Source organism: Vulpes lagopus, chromosome 4 (genome assembly GCF_018345385.1).
Source record: "Vulpes lagopus strain Blue_001 chromosome 4, ASM1834538v1, whole genome shotgun sequence".
Classification (NCBI taxonomy): domain Eukaryota; kingdom Metazoa; phylum Chordata; class Mammalia; order Carnivora; family Canidae; genus Vulpes; species Vulpes lagopus.
The window spans coordinates 145,210,854-145,235,506 of NC_054827.1; the positions used below are offsets into that span (position 1 = coordinate 145,210,854).

The 24,653-nt window shown below is 42.3% G+C and overlaps 1 protein-coding gene across 1 annotated transcript in view; it reads right to left on the reverse strand.

The window, feature by feature from the left end:
- Nucleotides 1-6,773: 6,773 nt before the first annotated feature.
- Nucleotides 6,774-24,653, reverse strand: part of ANAPC4 (anaphase promoting complex subunit 4) — a 36,505-nt gene continuing 18,625 nt past the window's right edge. Inside the window, exons 16-28 of the mRNA XM_041752794.1 lie at nt 21,345-21,400; nt 19,032-19,078; nt 17,758-17,814; nt 17,354-17,410; nt 15,378-15,471; nt 11,449-11,546; nt 10,817-10,878; nt 10,698-10,736; nt 10,496-10,597; nt 9,636-9,710; nt 8,605-8,778; nt 7,813-7,936; nt 6,774-7,127 (exon numbers count right to left, since the gene is read on the reverse strand). Of these exons, the coding sequence (XP_041608728.1) occupies nt 6,900-7,127; nt 7,813-7,936; nt 8,605-8,778; nt 9,636-9,710; nt 10,496-10,597; nt 10,698-10,736; nt 10,817-10,878; nt 11,449-11,546; nt 15,378-15,471; nt 17,354-17,410; nt 17,758-17,814; nt 19,032-19,078; nt 21,345-21,400 (1,213 nt within the window). The 3' untranslated portion in view covers nt 6,774-6,899. The remainder of the gene's footprint in view (nt 7,128-7,812; nt 7,937-8,604; nt 8,779-9,635; nt 9,711-10,495; nt 10,598-10,697; nt 10,737-10,816; nt 10,879-11,448; nt 11,547-15,377; nt 15,472-17,353; nt 17,411-17,757; nt 17,815-19,031; nt 19,079-21,344; nt 21,401-24,653) is intronic.

Genomic DNA, 24,653 nt, shown 5'->3' on the forward strand with positions numbered 1-24,653 from the left:
CGGGAAGATGCAGAAACGCGGGGCCCGAATCCCGGGAGGCGACCGCAGAGCGGCCCCCTGCACCCACAGGCGCGCCCCGCAGGAGGTCACCCGGGCTGGCGCCGGGGCCACGCGGGAGGCCCCCAGGGATGCCCGGACAAGCGCCCCCGTGGCCAGGCCCTGCTGGGACTGACAGCCTCCCTGGTGTCTGCTCCCGTCCCACCTCGGCGACACCCCGGGAGAGCGCCCCCCGCCCTGCCCCGGGCCCCCCAGTCTCCTGAGCCCGCCCAGCAGGGAGCCCGATGTGGGGCTCGATCCCAGGACCCCGGGGCCCTGACCTGAGCTGAAGGCAGCCGCTTCATCGACTGAGCTACCCCGGCGCCAGGCCTTTCCTGTTCTCCTCCGTCCCCCTCACTAGGGTCCTCCCCATTCCTGGGGGACCTCAGGGCCAAGCCCTCTGGGCCACCTCTGGCAACGTCCCTGCAAATGGCCCTGACTGGCCATTGCCTCTCCCTGTCTTCCCCCCCCCCCCCAAATTCCAAGATTCCACAATTCTCCACCTTCCAATCCTCCAGCCCCTGTCACCGCGTCACTACCTTCCCAACCCCTCACCCTCGCTGCCTGGGCCGAAGTGGGTCGGCAAACCCCCAATCCAGATTGCACCCAACACGCCAGCAGGAGAAAATGATCCCAGGAAGCGCACCCCCTCTCAGCTGACACCTCACGTCCCCAGCAAGTGGGGGGAAGTCGCTGCTCCTCCTGTCAGCAGAGACCTCGACGCCTCCTGCACAGGGGAAACTGCACCCTGCTAGGGTGCAAGGGACGGGGTGCTCCAGCCAACGCTGAGCCCTCCCCGCCTTTCTGCCTTCTCAAGGATTTCACTCTCCCGCTTCTCCTTTTCTCTGGAAATGGTCAGTTCCTCCTCCTTTAGCACATCACTGCTGGGGACATATAAATATGCTTTCGTGTCATCAATGTTTGTTTGGTTTTTTTAAAGATTTTATTTATTTGACAGAGAGAGAGAGAGAGAGAGAGAGAGAGCACAGCATGGGGGGCAGCAGAGGGAAAGGGGGAAGCAGGTTCCCCGCCGAGCAGAGAGCCCAACGTGGGACTCGATCCTAGGACCCTGAGACAAAGGCAGATGCTTAACCACAGGCGCCCTGATCTTTTTCTTTTTTAAGCTCCCCATTGCCGTCCATGCCCCCTCCTACTCTTGCAGCAAAATTCTTCACACGTTGCCCGCACTGGCGGCCTCTGCTTCCCCCCTCCCTCCTGTTCCTCCCCAGCTCCCACGGGGCTCCGGCCACCGCCACCCGAGGAACCCAATGCTGTCGGTGTCGTGACTGATTTTCTTTTTTTTTAACTAAAAGCCATCTTTTACATACATGCTTTCTTAGGGTCACAAAAACAAAGGCCTTGAAAATTACGTGGAGGCTGAAAACGAGGGATCCCGATTTGGAAATCTACGCGAAAGGCAGCCGGTGTCCGGGTGGAGGGAGGTTCAAGGACATCGGGGATTGTTACTCTCGGTGGGTGCAGCCTGGACAGACCACGACAGGTTTTTTTTTTTTTTAAGGAGAGAAATGTAACCTGTCAATCGGTTTGCAAATTCGGGGGTTCGACTCATTTGTGAATGAATCTGACTCATTGTAATATTGTTAAAATCTCAGGATAATTTCTCTTTCGTATGTCAAACCAGAGTCCACTTTGCTGTCACCAGCATGTTTGGTGACCCCCGATCATGCAGGATCTCTGGAGCACCCAGCACGTGCCAGGCACCGGGTGTGAGGAAGTAAACAACCTGGGCACCATCTCGGCCACGGGGTTTATAACCTGATTTAGGCAATAAAACAGGCACCAGAGGAGGACATAACAGCAAATCGTGACACCTGGCATGAAAGGGAAGGGGAGGAGAGACTCCTAAAATCTCCGTCGCCTTTTCCGAGGAAGACATAGGCTGAGGAATTGAGAGTGAGGATTAAGCCCATGAGGTGTTGGGGAAGGGCTTGTTCCTGGCAAATGGCACGTCTCAGAGCTCTGGGGCGGAAAGAATTCGGTTCCTCCAGGAACAGGAAAGCCAGTATGAGTCGGGGGAGCCCCAAGACGATGGCAGGGAAGACTTCAGGGGCAAGGCCAGCAGAGCCGTGGGGAACATGCTCACAAACGGAAAAGTGCTCAGGTGCTCAAGTTTTCTCAGACACACTAGCCAATCCTCATCCCTCCCTTCCTCCACTTGTTGCAGCATGTGACATGAAGAAGGCTCCCCTGACGGGGTTTCCGTCAAACATGTCACCTAGGTGTCCTCCTGCCTCCCCGGCCACTCTTTCCAAGTGTCCTCTGATAGCTCCTCCTCCAGCAGGGAGAAAACGGGCTCTGCACCCCGGAGGACCCCGCAGCAATGGTCCTTGCCCCTTCCACGCCCACTCTGTTATGTGGACATCCTGACTTTACAGCCCAAGAGAGGTGTATTTTATATATAAATTTTTTGTAATCCTCCACACCTCTTCCTGAAAGGTAGGCAGGACAAAATGGTGCAAAGCAAGTGGTGGAAGGGAAAACAGGAAGTAACAAGTTGTCAACTTTAGAACGGTTTTTACCATCGTTTGACATGTTGACAGTCACGGATGCCAGTTTATAGCATCTAGCTGGGCTCCTAAACACCCAGTTCTACTATCTGAAAAGTGGAAAAAATACAAATCAAAATATTAATGGTTGCTCTGCAGCAGGAATTGAGATTCAGAACTGAATAAAAACAGTTCCTAAGTTCTCAGCCTGGTTGGGGAGATATGGGAACACTGGAATTGGAAGGGCCTGAGGCACAGATTACAAACTGGTCTCCTTGCTTTGACACTGAAAACGTCTATCAAGCGGGTGGGCTCAGTGTCACGTGGTCATGTGGCGGGAGGACTGATCATCTGTACAGCAATAACCACGCAGAACACTTAGCGTCTGGGGGTGCTGTGTGTTCACTCTGTACCCCCCAGAGCCAAGGGGACATTTATGAGTCGTCATCACCTGTTAGCCAAGCTGCCTGGCCCATACAGACCCACCTTGGCATCCACTGCTCGGTGGGACGTGAGCTGAAGGTTGAAGCGTGGCCCTCTGGGATTCAGTGGTACAGGCTGCAGTGCATAGACTCGGCATAATTAGGCCCACCATCGTTTAAACAGATTTACAGGACGGTGAGCGTGTTGCATGTAAAATTAATCACACAGGGGTCATTTGTAAGGAAAAAAATATATCCATTTTCAATGCATCTAAGGGAGCGGCTTTTAATTAAAAGATGATAGACCTCGGGGATCCCCCGGGTGGCTCAGTGGTTTGCTGCCTGCCTTTGGCCCAGGACTTGGTCCTGGAGTCTCGGGATCGAGTCCCACGTCAGGCTTCCTGCATGGAGCCTGCTTCTCCCTCTGCCTGTGTCTCTACCTCCCTCCCTCTCTCTCTGTCTCTCATGAATAAATAAACAAACAAAAAAAAGTTCTTGGGCAGCCCGGGTGGCTCAGTGGTTTAGCGCCGCCTTTGGTCTGGGTTGTGATCCTGGAGACCTGGGATTGAGTCCCATGTTGGGCTCCCTGCGTGGGGCCTGCTTCTCCCCCCTGCCTGTGTCTCTGCCTTTCTCTCTCTCTCTCTCTTGTTCTGTGTCTCTCATGAATAAATAAAATAAAATCTAAAAAAAAAGAGTTCTTACAAAAGAGTGAGACCATTAAGCAATCATTAAAAAAAAAATCAACCTCTACTAAAAAACAGCTTCCATAGACTATAGAGGTTCTTAATTTTAGTGGGCTTAAGATTGGGTGAATCCGTTAAAAGTCCCTTAAAAAGGCCTGGGCCCTACCCCCACATCTGACTGAGCAGTCTTGGGTCATCCACACATTTGCATTTTTAACCACCGGCCCAGGCAATTTTGATGTGATGGAGTGTGCATCATGGAAGATCCTGTTCTGGTGAGCTCAGAAAGTAAAAAAATATTATCTACATATTTGTAATTCACTTTCTTAGAACTAACTCTTTAACAATGGAGAGTCTCTAAACTGAGTATTCCTAAGAGTTTAAATACTATTTCCTGCTGTAAAATAATCCTTACTCTCATACGATAAAGTTTTTGTGACCTTGACTTCACATAATGCTAAGTACCCTCTCCCTTTGTTCAGTGAGAACTAAAAATGATATGTTGGACAGTCAAATATATATTCTAATAAATGCAATCAGTCTATAATAATTGCTACAAATGCAAGAGGTGCCTAAGAAACTGATTTGCCCCGGAGGATTCATGCAACTCATGATTTCAATTACAGCAGTCTTTAGAAGTATTTAGCACACTTGCTTGCTAGATTTCCTCAAGAATTACAAGTATTTAGATTAACTCAGACAACTATATCTATATCTGTATCTAAGAGAGATTCCCTAGTTACGGGGTCATAAACTCAAGGTTACATACCATCATAGTTTTCTTCATTTATATTCAAATGCTCTGAATAAAGAAGATAAAATGTTTTAGCATTTTGCTAAGTGTAAAATTTTTGTTTTGGAAAAAAATCAAGAACGGAAGGAAAAAAGAAACCTACAAAGCCAGAGAATTAGCAAGACTATTATCACAGTGCCCATTAAGGCACAAAAAAAAAAAAAAAAAAAAAAAAAGTGCTATTTAAATTCCTAAAATATCAACACATTTTATCCTTGAAAAGAGCAGTACAGAATTTTAATAAGTGCTGATCTTTATCAGGTGTCTGATATGCGCCAACCATATCGCTCTACAACACCCATTTAGTCCTCAAACCCTGAGACCGGTGCTCGATTATCCCCGCTGTGTGAAGGTCAGGGCCTGACATCCCACACAGCCTGTGTGGGGGTAAGCCCACCGCCCAGGGTCCTCCAAGCCCCACTTTGCTGGTCATTCACTAAATTCAAAACTCACATTCAGCATCAGCTGCTAAATAAACTAGAAATAAAACGATAGTCTCTATTGCTCAAATTATTTCTAAATATTAAAAGCAAAGTTTCTCATGGTGTGGAAATCATAGCCTAGATCTAAAAATAAAATGATAAAACAGATTATATGCACCACACTTATTAAAACTTAAGACCCAGGGACACTTGGGTGGCTCAGCCATTGAGCGCCTGCCTTCAGCTCAGGGCATGATCCCGGGATCCAGGATTGAGTCCGGCATTGGGCTCCCCATAGGGAGCCTGCTTCTCCCTCTGCCTGTGTCTCTGCCTCTCTCTCTATGCCTCTTATGAATAAATAAAATAAATCTTTAAAAAATTAAAATTAAAAAATAAAACTTAAGATGGAATTCAGATATCAGTTCAAACTCTTCTCCTTTAACATAATATAAACCCAGTTCCTAAATTATCTATCATATGCATTAAAATCATTAATGAAAAAACTATCCTCCTAAAATCAGGAATGATTCACAATTATTTAACTCAATGTTAAAAAAAAAACAAAACAAAACTCAATGTTAAGGTGTCGCTAGTACAGCAGCAGAACTAGTACCAACGCCTGGTTCGAGATGAACGCAGAGTTTGGGAGTCTCGGCTTCAATTCATCTGTAGGCTGCAGCTGCAGAAAGCAAATGTGCCCAGGTCAGAAAATCTTTATAAATTTCACGCTGAAGTCACATGGGACAGATTACTGTCTAATAAAGAACTGGTTGCTCATTGTGAAATTGTAATTCATTCTAATAAGCTGTAATGCCGCCTGAGAGATTACCTGTCTTGCTCACAAAAGCTAATTCAAGACATCTGTACTACGCCATGAAACTGACCGACCACCAAAATGCATTTATGCAAATTACAGATGAATCGTGTTCCAGGCCTGCTACGCACAAGGCTGCCCGCCGCACAGCCGCTCTCCTGAAGATGATGGCTCTAGTCACCGAGCTCATCCACACAACAGTGGCTTCTCTTCAGTTTTCCCTTCAAAACTGACACAGATCAGCCCCACTGAGGTACCTGGGGCACCTAAAGCGTGATGTGCCTCAAATCCTAGCCCAACAGGTACTACTGAAGAAACAGGTGAATGATACGGGACCAGGCAGTTACCCACTCCTGTGGATATAGTATATTTTCCTGCCTGAAAATATTTAAAGCTTTAAAAAGTGATGCTTTCATTCCATGGTGAACTGATACTAGAATTCATATATAAAATGGAAACTCATTGAATATTACTCACTTTAGGAATGAGCACCAGGAAATCAACAAGTGCACAAAAGCTAAATTAGGTTTCATTGATCCATGTTTCTTATGTTCCTAAGGTGTGACATAGAAAGCCACCGTGTGTCTTTGACCAATTCTAAACAGGAAAATGACACATCTAAATGCTGCCAATTCAAAGAATTCAGAGCTCAAATCCAGTAACAAAATGAGAAGATAATTATGTAGGTGTCAAGCGGTGTTTTTGCTATTTAGATCATAAAGACAGTATCCATCTTATTTAGCATCACAGTAAAGCAGTATAATTTTGAAAACATAATTTTAAAAGCATTATGGAGACCAAGAATCAACTAGAAAGGGGAAGATGGAAAAATAGGAATAAATGTTATCTACACATTTAAAATACTAAATGCATCAAAACCTCCCATGATGAATGACTGTTTAAATGTAATTTCTTCCGGAGAGAGGGATGATTCCTGACACCTATCTTTTAACAGAAAAGACTGAAATATTCTTCACATTCGATTTATGTTTTCTTTAAACATGAGTTGTGCACACAGTATTAAAAAGAAATCTTAGCAAAAAGAAAGTCTATCATAGTGACTATACTACCGAGAGAAGATGAAGAGGACTAAGGAAAAACTAAAACGTATGGTTTATTTCCTTGTGATACAAAGAAAATTAAAAGTGGTCCAAAACACCTCAGTCCATCTCCCATGTCCTCCCTGACGTGATGAGAACATACAAAATAATGGCAAGTGAGATCAGGAGTCTAGCTCAGGGTCAAGTTTTTCCACTTTGATGACGATCTCTGGAGCTAAGGCAGCAGCACCGGCTTGTTGATTCTCCGCCTCCGACTCAGACAACACTTCTTCCTTTATTTTCACAGGTTTATTACCGGCTTCCTCCTCTTCATCTGAAGATTCATCGAGCTCCCATTCATCATCTATGTCCATTTCAAATACTCTCACATGACGGAGATTTGAGCTCAACTGGAGAAAAGGTCAAGCATAGAATTTTTAAATTAATAGCTTAACTAACACATAATATACAAGAAGTCAGAAATCTGAAGAATGGTTTTTGATGAAAGTTATTTTCCCATGGATTCACAACAAAATCACCTCACTTAGCCTCATTTGCTGCAAAAGGATCTCCATATACCACAGCGACAATTTCATGATCATTGAAATCTAGGGGTGCTTGGCTCAGTCACAAGAGTGTGCAAATCTTAATCTCAGGGTCATGAGTTTGAGCCCTACGCTGGGTGTAGAGATCACTTTAAATAAACAAATAATATCTGGAATTGTACGACTCATTAAGCTTTCTCAGAATGAGAAAGCTACAGAGCCAAGACTACAACATGTTCATAATCAATAAAAGCAATACATCACAGGGACGCCTGCGTGGATCAGTGGTTAAGCATCTGCCTTCAGCTCAGGGCGTGATCCCAGGTCCGGAGATCAAGTCCTGCATCAGGCTCCCTGTGAGGAGCCCGCTTCTCCCTCTGTCTGTGTCTCTGCCCCACTCTCTGTGTCTCTCATGAATAAATAAATAAAATCTTAAAAAAAAAAAAAAGCAGTACATCAAGAAATGTTCACACTTCCTGAAAGGACCCGAAAGATCCAAAGTCACGTCCTCCTGTTATTCTTGGTCAGCAAACAATCTATAAATACTTACCACACAGGACACTTTGCGAAAACCATTCCCAGCAACATATTGTGCTTTCATACTTTCCAATAGTCGCCAATGCTTCTCAAAATGCATGGTACGTGTGGGAATAGCACTGCACTGTTCATCTAGCCTGGAGAAGGGAAAAACCAACCCCAGAATGAAAAAGTGATCTCCCTGGTTTATGAAGGGTTGTATCATTGTCCACCAGGGGTTCGACTTCTACTAATATTCCCATTTCCAGTGTAATTCTCAGCCACTGTGTAAAAAGCTGCGACCCTGTATCCTAGGAAAATACTGCAATTCCAAATAGCCAGAATGGCATCTTACTGAGGTTTCTGATTCCTTTTCAAGGAAAACAGACCTATTTTTAAATTAGAGAAGAGAGCCACTCACTTAAATCTAAGAAAACCAAAGTCGTTTCTGGAATTGGCTGTATCCCCTCCATATGGCTACTGAGATTCTAATTCTGAAAGGAAACCAGTGAGAGCAGTTCTACTATTAACTGGGGTTAACTGCTACCCTTGAAAATACAACAGAAGTACCATTCGCCATTCCAAATAATTCTCCACTTGATTTCACCAAGTACTTCTTGATTTTTTTAATAAAGCAAAAGGGCAGAAGAGCTGTTGAAGCCAGTATTTTTTTAAAGAAAAAAATGGTACTTCTGCTCAGCTGACTTTACTGCCATCCCTCGTAAACATGGTCTAGCATGCCTAAGGAATTAGAATTAGAATGTACGAGACGCATTAAAAAGCACCTGTTGTGTCCCAAAGACGCTCTTATGAATGAGTGAGTCACCTTGTGGAGTAAGCCCCAGTGAACTGATACTCTGCAGCAACTTCGCTGTCATACACCGAAGACAACGGCAGCTGGACCAGGAGTCTATCTCTTCCTTCGCGCCCCACGGTGTCTTTAAGAACCACGGTTACAGTTTCATCATCATAAAACTGTGCGTCTAAGCAGCTGTAGGTGCTGGAAGTGAAGTACTTTCTGTTACATCACAAGTGATTGGGACTACTGAGAAAACACTCCGGTACCACGCAAAAAAATTGATGAAACAAAACCCACGTGACATTCTGTACAATTACATTTAAAATATATCCTTGGTTTGCAGTAAAATCAGTTACCGACAACAGTGATGATTATTCACTAACGGAACTAGGCTCTAAAAATACGTCATCATGGAAAAGGAAAAATCCGTGAGGGTGAGGTTGATTCACGGTTCCGGAACACTCCTGACACCAAGTCAGGCCTTAAACCTATGGAAATTCCATGAATGGCCCCTTGTAGATATACTGGCTAAACAAGCAGGCTCACTTGACTGAAAAGTAAGATTTACAGATGAAGAGTCACAACAACTTCAGAGATATTATCATAAAAAACTCCTTTTATGTAAGGAAAAGTGAGTGAGAGAAGGACTGGCCTGTGATTAGCATCCATTCCACAGCCTCAGGGACGACTTTGGTACTGTTAGCCTTTTATTCCTAAGAACATCCCAGAGCAGTGAGAATGATGCCACCTCACATGATCGTTGGCCCACATGCCCCCTGGAACCACCTTGCTTTTTTAACAGACAGAGGAGCTCAAGAGTATCAATCACAGGAAACCACAGCTATATAAATTCCTCTAAGGCAGGACGGTTCTATTTGACCAGTAAGTCAATCAAAGTATAACCTACGTAAGCGATCCTGTCCCGAGCTGCAAGTTACAATGGCCTCCTAAGCGTAACGTCACTGTCCGAGTCTAACCACATTTCTATAATTAAACATACACACCCATCATATGTATGCACATGTACACAATCTCATCAAACGAGATCCAAGATTTACCTTCTTCTCACTTTTTCTGTTGTGGCATATGTGAAGCTCCCAAATTTAATAGCAATTAGTCCGTTAGTTACAGATCTTGAAAAAAGAAGGGGGGAAGAAAGAGACTGTGTGAGACAACCTGGATAGCCAATCATCTAAATGCCTGAAAGAACACGAGCCACTGTTAGTATGTTCACCCACACAGCACGTCCCCGACCAAAATACGTCATGCTCACTCTGCAGCACTGACAACTCATTTAAACACCTAGATAGACAACCCTACATCAGAATTACAACTTGGCTTAAAATCTTAGTCACTACAGTAGCTAGAAACCTTACAGAATTAAGGACGATTGGAACAACCAAATTATTTCTCTTTGGCCCCATCTTGGGTGTCAAAACATTTCCTTCAAATTCAGATTAAAATACTATCAGTATTTCTGTACGTGATCTTATGTTTTAGAACTTTTATTTCAGGTTCTCAAAGAAGTCTCTATAGGCAGGCCTCTCGTTTAATGAAAGGCATACTCAGCCTGAGGCAAAAATCCTTTCGATAAGGAACCCAAACCACAGTTCTGAACTGCTCCAAGTTCATGAGATACCATCCTGAGGGTTCCATTGTCATATTTTTTTTAACCCTAAAGAAATCCTGCATGTCACAGCTACACTTGCACAAAAAATCATCTAGCATCAGAGGGGATCATTCAGCTTCTTGATTTGGCGTTATCATCCTAATGACGTGAAAACACCCTAAAAGAGCAAGTCTAAGTCAAAGTCATAAGGCAGCTTCATTGAACCCCAAAACACTGGGGAAGGAAGCTGTAGGTTTTATTATTAAAAATCATACAATCTCATTCTCTAATTCAAACTTTAATACTTACTGGGAAATATCAGTATGTCTCCTTAAGATGCACATTTTATAAAGTGAATCTTCCAGAATAGTAAAAAGAAGATAATGTAGATTTGAGGTTTTATTATTCCACCTAAGGGAAAAAAATGTAATGTCAAAACCTGATTTTTAGCTATCACTGCAGAGAACAAGACTGTATTGCTCACATGAGATGGGGAGAAACACATACTTACAGAAAAGGAAACTTGAACAATCTGCGTGTGCAGTCCTGACTAGAACAAAAGAAAAAAAAAAAGGTTAAGAAAAATTAAACTGGCTGCTGAATTTTACCACCCAAAAAGTAAACAATTACCTTCTAGCATCCCTATATAATGGAATACAGATTGCTTGATTCATCGATTTTCCAATTACGTCCTAAATAAAACATTAAAAATACAATGAAAGTATTTACATACACACAGATACTCTACAGAAAGTACCTGACCATCATTGTTCAAATCTAGTAAAAAGCCATCTAGATCACCAAGCTTTCACACAAGAAACTTCAGTGACAGTCATAACAGCAAGGAAAAGAGACAGAAGAAATTGTGAGCTGAAAAGGACGCTGGGGAGAAGCGTGCATGCCAGACTAAGAACCCCCATCCCATCCCCAGTCTCAAGGCACCGACTTTCCTTCCTGAGAATGAGACACAACAGCTCTGTAACCAAGACCCTTTGTAAAAAGTCTGTTCTGGGAACACATAAAATAATAAGGTTGCCAACACTTTTGATAGCCTTGTTATTTGTTTACTTTTTAATTTATGTAAGAAACTAACAATAAGAGAGGAAATGTTAGGATGAACCAAATGAACCTGGCGATTTTGTTAGCCAAAAGCTGGATCCCGGCGTTTTCATATGGCTCACCTTAATGACTATGATCGTGAGTCACGTGTTATAGACACCCTCCCTCCTACACAAAGACATGCGTTTGTTTTTCAAACTTACTGCTGGTTTTTGCAAGCACAGATCAATAATGTTCTCCATCCGCCTTTTCACAAAATGCAATGATTTTCGAGGATAATACGGAAACAGCAAAGGACTTTCTGGTTTCAAGCAAAAAGAGAAACAGAAACAAAACCACGAAGCTATAGTAAACCAAATGATTAGGAGAAAATAATCTCTTGTCAGAGCCAGTCCGCACAGCTTCTGTGGCCGTGGAGAGCCCCCTGGCCGCTTCACTATCCCTTTGCACGACCTCATGACAATGACTGTGGCCTTCCGCCTCTCTTCCATCACCCCCTGCTGCCAGCCCACTAAAACCCACCACGCTTACTACAAGCCGAGTCCCGCAGCTTGGTACTCTAGTCTATTTTCCCCACCAAACTCTAACGGTGTGCTTCCGCTGGGTGTAAGAAGGGATGATTTGGGAACCACAAGACACAGGGTAAAACAGAGTTCTTTCTTCTCTACTCTTTGCCACAATGGGGTGACAAAAGCAGTCCACTATTGTTTTGGGAGAGGTTAATAATAAAAACAGAAACAGGAGGCAAAAACTAAAGCTGTGTCTTTTTTTACTTTTCAAAAGGCTACCCTACCAGGAGAAAGTGATAAATAATTGTTCGCTGAGAGCAACTATGCTAGATTCCTTTATATGTTATTTCTATTGCTCACAACAGCTGTACGAAGTAAACATCGCACACTCCAATTTATAGATTAAAAAAATGAGGTTTACCCAGGAGGTTTGGCAAATGCCCAGTGTGAAAATGACAAAACAATCTATACCCGTGAATCCAACCCTCAGACTCCCAAAGCCCACCTCTTCTACTGAGCTCTGTAGGCTTCCTTGACTCGAGGCATCTCATGGCACAGCTATGCTGGACAAAATGAGTTTTAATCACGTTAACATTTTAACCTCCCCACAGGTGACAGATGCTGTGAGAGCAGAGAAAGATATTTTTGGTCTTTGTCCCTGGCTCCTGGCACAGAACTTCAAAAATCCTCAGAATTTCCTGACTGGTAAGGGTGACAGGAACATCTTTCGTTGTAATGAGGTGAGTCTGGGTAGATCCCTAGATGGCTTCAGGATGAGAAGTGGTCACCAGAAAGGACTAAGTCCCGATGAGAAGCCTGGACTTATCAGCCCTTGTACCCCAACTTCCAGGGAGGGGAGAGGAGCTACAGTTGAGTCCAATCACCGATAGTCAGTGGTTTCCTCAATCAATTGGCATAATGAAAACCCCACAAAGAAGCCCTGACAAGCGGGTTTCAGAGGGTCCGTGGGAGGGTGGCAGGCCCAGGGCAGGCATGGAAGCTCTGAGCCCATCCAAACCCTGCCCTAAGCATCTCTTCCACTTGGCTGTTCTGACTTGTCTCTCTATAATAAAGCAGGAAACCTAAATGAAGTGTTGGTTTTGTAAGCCATTTTAGCAAATTATCAACCTGCAAAGAGCGGGTGGCTGTGGGGACAGAAGTGTGGGCCACCCAGGGACTTGATACTTAGGACTGAAGTCTGACACGTGGGCAGTCTCGGGGACCGAGCCAGGGAACCTGTGGGCTTTAGCACACACTAACCTGTGGTAGTTAGCATCACGACTGAATTGCAGGACACCCAGTGGGTGTCAGAATTGTTGTCGGGAGTGTCAGTGTCACACGCTAGCATGCTGACTGCTCGGGAGCTGAGCGTCAGGCATTAAGTGCTTTATCCACATTTATTTCATCGTCACAACCGCTTTTCTGCTCTACAACTGCCTCGCAATGTGGCTGAGGGCAGATTGCCTCACATCTCTGAACCCCAGTTTTCTCATCAGTAAAATGAGCAGATTCCAAACCCTGCTGCCCAGAGCACCGACTTTTACACATCATGCAACACTGGCTCTCCTTCACTTATCCTGTGAAAGTACAAAATACTTAGCATGTGATTTTTGCAAAGTGCTAGACAGATGTTTCATGAAGGTTTTCTTAATAGTTCCATAATGATGGGGGGTCTAGGTGGTGCAATCGGCTGGGAGTCCAACTCTTGGTATGGCTCAGGGTCATGGCATGGAGCCCTGTGTCGGGCTCAGTGCAGTCAGCTTGGGATTCTCTCTCCCTCTGCCCCTTCCCAGTGCACCTGTGCACACACACTCTCTCTAATAAATAAATCTTAAAATGTTCATAATGAGAGCCCATATTTCTCCACACTAAGAAACTAGAGAATTAATGAGTTTCTCCCCGTTCACATAAAACCTCAAGGTTTTAAGATATGGAGTTAATAATATGAAATGTTATCTTGGTTAAACAGGACCCCCATAGGGGAGCCTGGGTGGCTCAGTAGGATACGTGTCTGCCTTTGGCTCAGGTCATGACCCCAGGGTCCCGGGATCGAGCCCTGTGTCTGTCTCCCTGCTCAGTAGGAAGTCTGTTTCTCACCTCTCCTCCCGCCCCTCCCCTCCATTCATACTCTCTCACTCTCAAATAAATAAATAAGTAAAGTCTTAAAAACAAACATGGGGCCTGTAGCTAAGATTAGGCCTTCCTGTTCATCCACAGAAATGAGATGAGAAGAATAAAGGGGTAGGGTCTATTTTTAGCTCAATGAAGTTCTCAGGACCATTATCAGCCCACTCCCAGACAGGGTCCAGGTGCCACTGCTGCTGGCACATTGCTGTCAGCCCTCCTCAGGCTGTGGAGGCATCCTGAAGAAACACAGCTGTGGGCTGAGTCGGCTGTACCTTTATTCTCCCTCTACTCAATAACTAACTGACATCAATAGATCTCAAGCAATACAGAATGTCCTTCTCTGAAAAAGAATTGGGGCAGCCCGGGTGGCTCAGTGGTTTAGCGCCGCCTTCGGCCCAGGGCATGATCCTGGAGATCCGGGCTCCCTGCAGAGAAGCAGAGCCTGTTCCTCCCTCTGCCTGTGTCCTACCTCTCTCTGTGTCTCTGTTTCTCATGAATAAATAAATACAATCTTTGGAAAAAAAAAAAAAAAGAAGAAGAAGAAGAAGAATTTGGACGTCTAGGGTTAGAACAAAAGAGGAATAAGCCAAGTTCTGGGCCTCAGAGAATTCTATCCTCCCCGATCTATCTTCAGTCATTCATTTATTCAGATAAACAGCAACCAGATAGAAGTAGCAGAGCTTACCACTGAGTCGAGTTAAAAACTCAGGCTTTGAGGTCAGCAGACCCTGTGGGTCCATTATATACTAGCTTCTGTGATCTTGGGCCTTCTCTGAATTTCAACTTCCTTGTTAGAAAATATGGTAACAGGTGCCTACTCCCTGGGTTTCTCAGAGCATTCAGGGAGGAAATATGTGCATGGGGCCATTACCCTAGGGATCTAAGAAACTGATAGACTGTAATCAGAGCACTCTTTTTTTTTTTAAATCAGATCACTCTTTGAGAAAGCAAAGAAATATTGCTTCAAAAATACTTGTATCTAAAATAGTGAAGCTCGGACTTACTTAGTGGTTGCTATTTTGTGTTGCATCTCTAATAATTTTGGATCATTTTACTCTATCAACATTTCAAGATCCTAGAGAATGAGAGGCACAGGTAGTACACATGAAAAGCTACAATCTCAGGAGAAGTGTTATGCATCACTAGGCTTTTAGGAGTTCACAAATTGGAACTGGCCAAAGACTTCTCTCACCAGCAGGCTCTATAATTTTTTTCCCCAATATCCTACTTTTTTTAGGGCACAAAACAAGACAGTATGAGAATACCTGAGAATAAGCAATCTTCCTACATCACAGTTCATTTCAGAGTGTTTTCTACTGTAGTAATGTCATATACTATTTGTTATTTTGCTACTTCTCTAATCAAATGCAATAGAGCACAAATGATCTAAAGAACAGAGATAAATATCCAATAATTGTCCAGCAATACTCATAGCTAATATACTGCTCTCAAATCAAGTATAAACACAGCCAAAATCCACTGGGTTCATTAACTACCTTTAAGGTGGTTGCTATTTTGAAGAAAATCATACCACTGGTTTCCTTCTGTGTTAGGGGGTGACACAAGATCGTCATCTTCATCTTTCAAGTACTAGAATTAATAGAGAATCAAAATTTTAAATGTCATACACCAAAGAAGGAGGCTTTATATTTATAGACTTTATATTTAACACTATTCTATTTAAATGATTCTGTTTTACTGCCAAGGGCTCTGAAACTATATTGCTATTACTTCATGCAAAGTGACCAAAATTCACTAAATGCTGAGCCACTGAGCAAACTGCAAACCCCTGAAAGTCAGAATGGTACAGATGCAGAGACCACACACTGAGTTTAAATTTGGTGTTCCATGTTCACGAAGTACATTTTAATCTTGCGTGTGTGTATGCATGTGTTATAAATGAATTTTAAAAGTATCAACTACCAATCTACTCTAGGGCAGGAGTCCTCCGAGTATGGTCCACAGACCCCTAGGAGCTCCAAAGATGCTAGGATCCATGAGGTCAATACTATTTTGAGAATTTCAAAATATGTTTTGCCCTCTCAACTGTGTGGACCTTGGCACTGATGGTCAAAAGCACAAGCGGGAATAACTGCTGGGGCCAGGCGGCAAAGCCTCAGGCCATACTATGGGCAGCGTATTCCTGTTTGCAGCATACTGACAATTTCACTTCTTAGTTAATGGAGCTACTAAAATGATCAATTTTATTAAATCTCAATCCTGAAGTACAAATCTTCTAAAAATTCTGTGTGACAGAACTGGAAGTATACACAAAGCACGTCTGCTGATACCTAAGTACGATGGCTACCCTGAGGAAAAACGTTTAAGAAATTGTTTTAGTTGTGAGTTAAGCCAGGCCCTTTGTTGGTGTTAATGGAATTCCATTTTTATTTGAAAGAATGACTGGCAGGTAAGCTGTGATTATTCGTATGTGGGCATTTGGTAGACGCTTTCTTGAAAATAAAGCAAGCCTGTCACTTTAAGCAAAACAACTGACAGTATTTGTTGCCGACGATAAAATTTAAACATTCAAGCAAAAATTAAAATTTCTGAAAATCTGTATCTGCCACTGTGCGCTTGACAGCCATAGCACTTAAAGATTTTCTGATGATATTGGTACGGATATTCATAATATCAGATTTCTCGATACTGCATGAAGAAAGGTGTCAGCATTTGGAAGATCTGCATAACTCAGTAACCAGTATTTTCCAAATGATCAATACATAATATTACAAAATCACGCAGGGGTAAAAGATCCATTCAAAGCCCAAGACAGATGAATGGATTTTAATGTATCAGAGTATGAAAAGTTCACTGATGTAATTTTAGATTCCACATTAAAGCCAATCTTTAAGACACTATCTCTTATCAAGACTTGGTATAATAACAAAAAACATCCACAATTACCTGAAAAAGCCATTACAATACTTCTCCCTTTCTAACACCCCTGTGAGGCCAGATTTTCTTTGCAGACATAAACCAAAAAAACCCATCACAACAGACTGAAAAAGCATCTATGAGAACCTGTTTTCTATTAGGCCAGACATCGAAAAGATTTGCAAAACTACAAAACAATGCCACTCTTCACTAAATTGCTTTGTAAAACAGTTATTTTTCATTAAAAATATTTATGTTAACATGTAATGTTTAAGTAGAATTATTGCTACTTTTAAATAATTTTGTATTTAATACCATAATTGTCAATGCCTACTAATATCTACCATTGATAAATATAACCCATATTAACAAAAACTCTCCGGGGTCTTCAGTCATTATTAAGAGTTCTGAGAGCAGAAGTATAAAAATGGCTCCTCTTTTTGGTCCTTTACTAAAAGTACAGAGTTGCTATGTAAGCTGGCATTGTATTATTTTCTAGAAATTTTGGATAATAAAGACTAACACTGCTAAAGTTTTAACGTTAGTTTTTAATAATTTCTAAAAACAGTAATAACTAAGTTCCAAAAGCCCATACCTGACCAACTTTTTCAACGTTAAAGTATTTTCCTTTTCGATTATAAAGGTCTGGAGCCTAGAAAGAATAAGCATAAGCATAGTTTAACTCTTAAGTCAACTCACAAAAGATATAGAAAAAATTCTTAAACTTAATGAAAAGCTTAATTTTTTAAGGGAGCTGTTAGTAGCAGTTATCCTATTTTTTTTTTTTTTTTTAGAGATTGTATAACACACATCCAAACAAAAGCGGAGTTTATAAAGCCTCTAAAGTAAGTATTTCCATTAATTAGTTCAATAGTTTAAAAAGCACAACTGCTAAAAATGTCAACTAAGTTGGATTAAATGTGATTACTTCTCACCATTACCCAGGTTTATTTCAATTCTTTTCAAGAAAACAGCATTATAGAAATACCAACTTCCTACCTCATTGAAATGTTCCGTAAGAAATTCAGCAACAAATGTGATATCTTTTTGAGTCATCTATCAAAACCAAAAAGGAACAAAAAGAAAAACAAATCAAGACAAAAGAAAGCTTCCCGATATAACCTACATTATGTAATAATAAATGTGACCTTTTTTACTATCTTCTAAAAGCCATGGTACAAGGAGGCAAAGTTCCTTCAAAGAAATATCAATAGAAATCCAAAAGAGTATGCAACTGTGAAAATATGAAATCTCAAGGCTCTGACAAGCATGTAATTAAACATTTTAAACCCATTTTCCAATCAGCTAATCCAACAGCTACAGAATTCCTGATGGTCTAAAGTTGGTTTATTATTTTAGGCCTTGTGGTAAGACTGTGTGTGCAGGGTCCTTGCTTTGGAAGAGGAGGCTGTATGTCCAGAGGAGTCTTGACCTGAGTGAAGACCTACAACCCAACAGTGATGCTTGCCTTGGGGTCGATGTCTGCTTCCTGCAGTGACCCTACCGCCACCCCACTCCAGTTCTTCAGGCCTCACAAAATTATACAAGGAGGTTACTCCTCTCCCCAACAATTAACACATTTTATTTCCCCAAACAAAAGTAACAGTGATATCAGAGAAACAGCTACCGTGAACCCTGTTTTGCCAGGCCAGTCATCCTAGCATAAAAGACCTGCTCCTTGTAAGAGTCTCAGAATGGCAATCCCTTATTCTTGCAGTCCACTGGGGCTAATTTTAATGCTCTCCCTTTTCTCAGGCCCCATATTATCTCATCTATCTGAATCAGAGTGCGGGCAGAGGTGAGGATGAGTGAGCCACAGAATTCAGGTAGGAATCTTGCCCTAATCTGAAAGGCCTTACTTAAAGCAAATTCCACTGCCACTTGTCACAATCCTTACCGTCGGAGAAACCACGGTTTACCAGATATCAGCATTGGGACTAATATCTAAAGTACCAGATTTCCAAGGAAATAAAATGCATTCAAAACTTAAGGAAGTTATAAATATGGAACAGAAGCACCCTACATGATACAGAATACAAAATCTTCTATAAACATGAAAATTATAAAATTAGATAACCATGGCAAAGGTATTTTGCAAGATGAAAAGTAAGTAAAACAAATTTTTTAAAGAAAATATCAAAGGCTCACTAAGATGTATTTTAGTGTCTACAGCCTGACATCTTGGAAACTAGCAATGGTGTAAGAATACCAAGAGGAGCAGCAAAGCTGAGCTCAGCTAGAGCAATATTCAGCACACTGGGAAACATTACTACCTTATTCAGCTCCGGAAGCACGTGGTCTTCCGTCATTCTCAACATTGCTGGAAATATAAATTAAAAAACAATCTTTAAAGGAAAGCTACAGACGTTATTACAGATACATTTCAAAGACTAAATGTGTTTCACTGGCCTAAGTCTTCAAGAGTCAAGGAAATCTTTTCACCAAGGAAAACAGATTTTCCTTCTAAAAACTAAAGCGTGAAGACTTTAAATTTGACTTTTATTCTCAGGTTCAGAATGGCTGGTCTAACGATTCTAAACTAGTATTTTTTGTTTTCTCCTTCAACTCAACCCACTGCCACTCCAGACAGTTCGATGTGACTGCCGCCTTGTGTGAAGACTACGTATGCGGGGATTCATTCCTCTCCTAGCATATGATGTTTCTTTTCTTAAAATCTGCAAGCAACTCATTCCTCCAAAAGCCTTAGAATACCAAACAAACATGTTTCTTTCTCCTGGGTTTTGGCTACACAAAGATATTTGTACTAAGACTTATGTGTATATACTTACACTTACATACACGTATATTTATAGACTCTCTTTAGTTTCTGCGGCTGATTCATTTTGTCCTTTCAGAGGGCTGTGTTTTTGTATTATGTCCACCAGAGTCAAGGAGAATGCTGCATGTGCTTTTGCATAGTGTTTGCATATCTCCCTTAATTGCGTTCGGTCAGGAGTGAGCATGCTGGATGTGATTCTGCACAGATAATTTTAGAAACTGTTCTCAATTAGTTTAAACTTCTAAATTATCTGAAAAACAAGCCAGAATCTAGTCCACTCATTCATTCATTTATCTGCCCAAAAATTACTCACTGAGCATAGCAGGGGTGCTGGGGACACAGCAGTATAAAAGAAGTTCCTGCCTTCATGGAGGCTACCTTTCAAAATGGAGCAAACCGAGGCAGTACAGTCAACGAATGGCAGAGCCAGGATTATAATTAGACCTCTCGTTCTCCCATCCAGTGTGCTTTCTGCAATGTTCCGCTCTAATGATAAGGACTGAGCAGTAATTCATTTCTCTTCTAATCAGGCTTCTCATTAGAGTTAGGACATGCAATAAGACTATAAACTGCCTCAACTACACCAGTAATTACAAGTAAAACCAAACCTCTTCTGTAAAAGAAAATTATTTCAAAGATCTCATTCAGTTTTAATACTGTAATTTATTCTAATCAGCGTCCCTGATATTAAACAGGCTGGCCTGATAAACACTCTGGCTCCCCATTCTGGCTAGCCTCGGTATGGTTTTGAGAAAAAATGAAGAATTTCAAATGCCAACATCTGTGGATCCCATTCTTCTTTTTTTTTTTTTTATCACAAGCAATTATATTAGGCTGACAAATACAAGGCTGTTTATAAGATATCAGAATTGAAGATTTAGGCATTTGTTTAAAAGCTGTGAGCATATTACAAATAATTTACCTTCTATTTTACTCTTCAGAATTTTAACATGGGATAAATCCCATTTGTAACTAAATTTTCCTGTGTTGAAAGGGAGCGTATGTTGGATCATTTCAAGGATATTAAGGTGGGGTGGTTTACAAAAATAGTACAAATGGGACCTCCATAAAATATGCACACACTGTAGAGTAAGCAATAAAACACTTATTATCAAGTTAATAAATACCAGTTAACTACCTACAATGAATGAAAAGACACTGTGGAGACCCAAAGAAACACTGTAAATGGTCCGCATTCTAGTTAGCTAGGGCATTAGTGTCTGACAGAAAGGATACTGCAAACCTCATTCAGTGCTGTCCAACGTGGTAGGCACCAACAGTGTGTGGCTTCTCAGTACTTCAAATGTGTGTAGCATGATTAATGAACTGAATGTATAATTTACATAATGTCAACTAATTAAAAAGTCATAGGTGGCTATGGGACACCATAATGGAAGGCATAGATATAGAAACAGAAGATCAAGGAACAGCTCAGAAAATACACTACTGAAGGGCAGAGGCTCTATCTTATTTTTTCCCCCTCTCTTTTGAAAAAACCTAACATCTACCAGTGCCTAGTACATAGCAGAGATTCAAAAATGTTATTTTCACCCAAGGAGACACTACAAGGTTAAAAAAAAAAAAAAAAAAAAAAGGTTAACCATCAATGAGTGATAGGGACAGCTGATGCTACAAGTTATCTCCATGGGGAGCTGGGGTTGGTGATACAGAAGAGGGGTCACTTAGGCCATTCTCTCTTCCTCTTACTTGAAATTTTACCAGAGTAACTGAAATATTCTAAATTGGTACTCCCACAATTTTAAAAGAAGTGTTAAAGTAATAAGAATGCTTCATTCAATTAACTTACCCACATAAAGCCAGCGAAAAAATGCTTTGAAGTTTTTCATACTACTATCTATAACTCTGAAAAGATAAAAATAAAAGAAATCAGAAAAAAAAACACGCTTTGAAGTTTTTCATGCTATCTATAGCTCTGAAAAGATAAAAATAAAAGAAATCAGAAAAAAAATTATGTGCGGTTCATGTATCATCGTTCAACTGTTGTGGGATATAATAATCCTTACCATTCTATTTTATCCTATCTGGAGGACATTTAAACCTTTGATTTTACAAATCAAACACATACCTAAAAATAAAGCTTCAGAAGAGCAAATCCTGGTTCTTTTCAAAAACAAAGCAAGTCAGATTCCAACTAGTTATAACAGCCTTGCCACAAACTGTGTAATAGTCTTTCCAGCATTCAGTAAAGTATGAAATCCTTTTCCAACTTTGCAAATAAAAGAAGTCAGAAAAAACGTTTTCAGCATTATTCTCAGTTTAAAAAAATATTCACTGGTCAGTAAGAAGAAAAAACATCACACCAACAGAAAATCATCATAAATTTGTACTATGCCACTACCTCTGGTATCAGTGGACATGATTTTTGGAAGTCAATTTTTTATGCTTTCAGTAACTGACCTCAAAAACGGAATTTTCTTGAGCTTTACAGAAATGCACAACCCAAATTACGTGTTCTAAGTGGAAGTCCTGTTCATTTCGATGAAAAAATCTCTAAATATGGACAGGGGTATCACTTTTTAAAAATCTCTTTAAGCTCACATCTACAAGATAATTAAGCAACTAATAACACCTTTTCTTCCTAAATCTCAAAGCCCCTTCCTTTTTTTTTTCAAAGGATGTTGCAAATTTTTTTTTTTTTTTTTTAATTCACGAGAGACAGATTGAGAGAGAGAGGCAGAGACACAAGCAGAGGGAGAAGCAGGCTCCATGCAGGGAGCCAGATATGGGACTCGATCCCGGGTCTCCAGGATCACGCCCTGAGCTGAAGGCAGGTGCTAAACCGCTGAGCCACCCAGGGATCCCTCAAAGCCAAGCAAGAAGTTTCACACTACTGGGGAGGTAGGTCTCGTTAACCCGGCTCTTAGAGTAAAAGACTTGACAAAAAAAGACTGACGTTTCTTATGTTACCAAGCAATATGATCAAAAATTCTTAGGGCAGCCTGGGTGGCTCAGCGGTTTAGCCCCGCCTTCAGCCCAGGGCCTGATCCTGGAGACCTGGGATCGAGTCCTATGTCGGGCTCCCTGCATGGGGCCTGCTTCTCCCTCTCCCTGTGTCTCTGCCTCTCTCTCTCTCTCTCATAAATAAAATCTTAAAAAAAATTCTCTTGTGGCAAAAATGAAAAAAGAGAAGGAAAGTTCCTTTCTGTCTTTCCTAATCAATACTTGGACCTCCCCTCCCCTGCCTTGGGCCATCCCTACTCTGCTACAGGCTAACATCAAAATTCTCACTGCCTCAATTTCTGTCTACAACCTGAAATAATGCTATATTCAACTTACCTCAAAGGAGCAAGAATTTAAATAAACTACTTTTGTTCATGTTGGAAAGTTATCACAGAAAGCTTAATATTTTATGCTTACTCTCTGCAAACATGGTGAACCAAAAGATAAATCAACATACAGGAAAAGCAGTCATCTCTCCTCTCGTTTTGTCTTCTGAGCACAACCTCTACCATCTAAAACCCCATTAAGATGATAATGGAGTGGCAGGAGGGGTGTGTTATAAACTCCCTAAAACAAAAAGGACAGTAGGAAAGAAATTTCAGAAATGTCAGGAAGGCTGCGCAACAGAGGCGGCCACGTGCAGGACACGCAGAAGAGCCAGGAAGGAGCCACCTGCCCTGTGGAATCCCAGGGACACCCGGACTTGGACATGTCAGGTTCCATAGCAGCCCCAGGATGACGTGGGGCTGGACCCGGTGCAAAGTGAAATACAGAGCAGTCAGTATGTTCTCTCCCCCACAACACGAATGCCTAGGGGTCTACCTTCCAAACAAAAGCAAACGAACGGGGTTCTTTCAGGAAACCGAACAAGCTGGGAAGAGCTGAGGTGGTTGGTGTGGGCACTGGTGGCCCACAGCCAAGCTCTGGCGCTCCAGGACTCAAGCCGGCTTTCTGCAGCCCTGTCTCAGAGATTCCAAGCCAACCTGCAATTGCCTCTTGAATAAAGATCAGTAAAGGAGGGAGCATCAGATATGAGAAGAAAGCCTGCAACAAGAGACCAGGGCAAACAGAAAAGTGACCCAGGAAGTGGAGATCATTCAGGCAACGGCAGACTTTTAAAAATATCTAATTAATGTCCTCCGAGATTTGCGAAAACGTCACCTACAAAGCAGGAGCACAGCTTTGAAAAATGATTAAAGAAATTGGAAGACACTCTGGGAAACTGAAAGACAAGGACTGCCATGACAAAGAATCTGACACAACGGTTCAGGTCACATCACGTCCTCCACCTCAGCTCGACCACCTATTCCAGAGCTTACAGCCTAGACCCCGGCACTGGCAACTTGAACCCTCTAAACCTCAACGTCCAGCAAGCCACTCAGCAACAACCCCAGTCTTCCCAGCGACCGCTCTCCAGCACCCCAGCTCTCGTGTCACCAAGACTGCTGCCCACGGCCTCCGCCACCTCTCCTCCTGCCTCACTCACTCCGCGCCCTCCCTTCCCTCCTGAACCAGCTCCAATTCCAGGTTCATTTTAATCATGCCCTGGCTTGAATTCCCTCGTCCCACGTTTGCTTCACCTTGGTCACCAAGCCCAGCAAATCCAACCGCTCACGGGTCCTGGGCCCTGGCAGCCAGCTGACCCCAGCAGAGGAAGACAGAGTCTACACTCACGTAAGCACTAACCAGCATCCGCCCCTCGCTCTCCCACTGCACTACACAACCGGGTCGCGGCCTCTCCTTCATTCGTAAGCCACCTCCCCACTCTTACCTTCCAAGGGCTGGCACATTTCCTGTTTCATGAAGACAACGAACAGTTGGAAGTGAACCTCCCCCAGCCCCCGTGTGCTCACAGACTAGTGTCTGTGACTCTTCCTGTAGGCTTCTCCCCCGTAATCATGGATAAACTATTTTTCTAGCCCAATTCCCCAATGCACATGGCCGTCCCCTCCCATACTCTTAACTCCAGCACTCCTCTCCTCTCTTCTGCCATCATCAGTTGTTCCCCTTCTGGAGAACACCCCTTATATATAAATATGCTCTAATTTCTCCCATCGTAAGACAAAAAACAAAAAACAAAAACCCAACAACTATTTCCCACGACTGGCCATTTCCCTTTATAACAAAACTCAAGAGACTACATTTTCTATTTTCT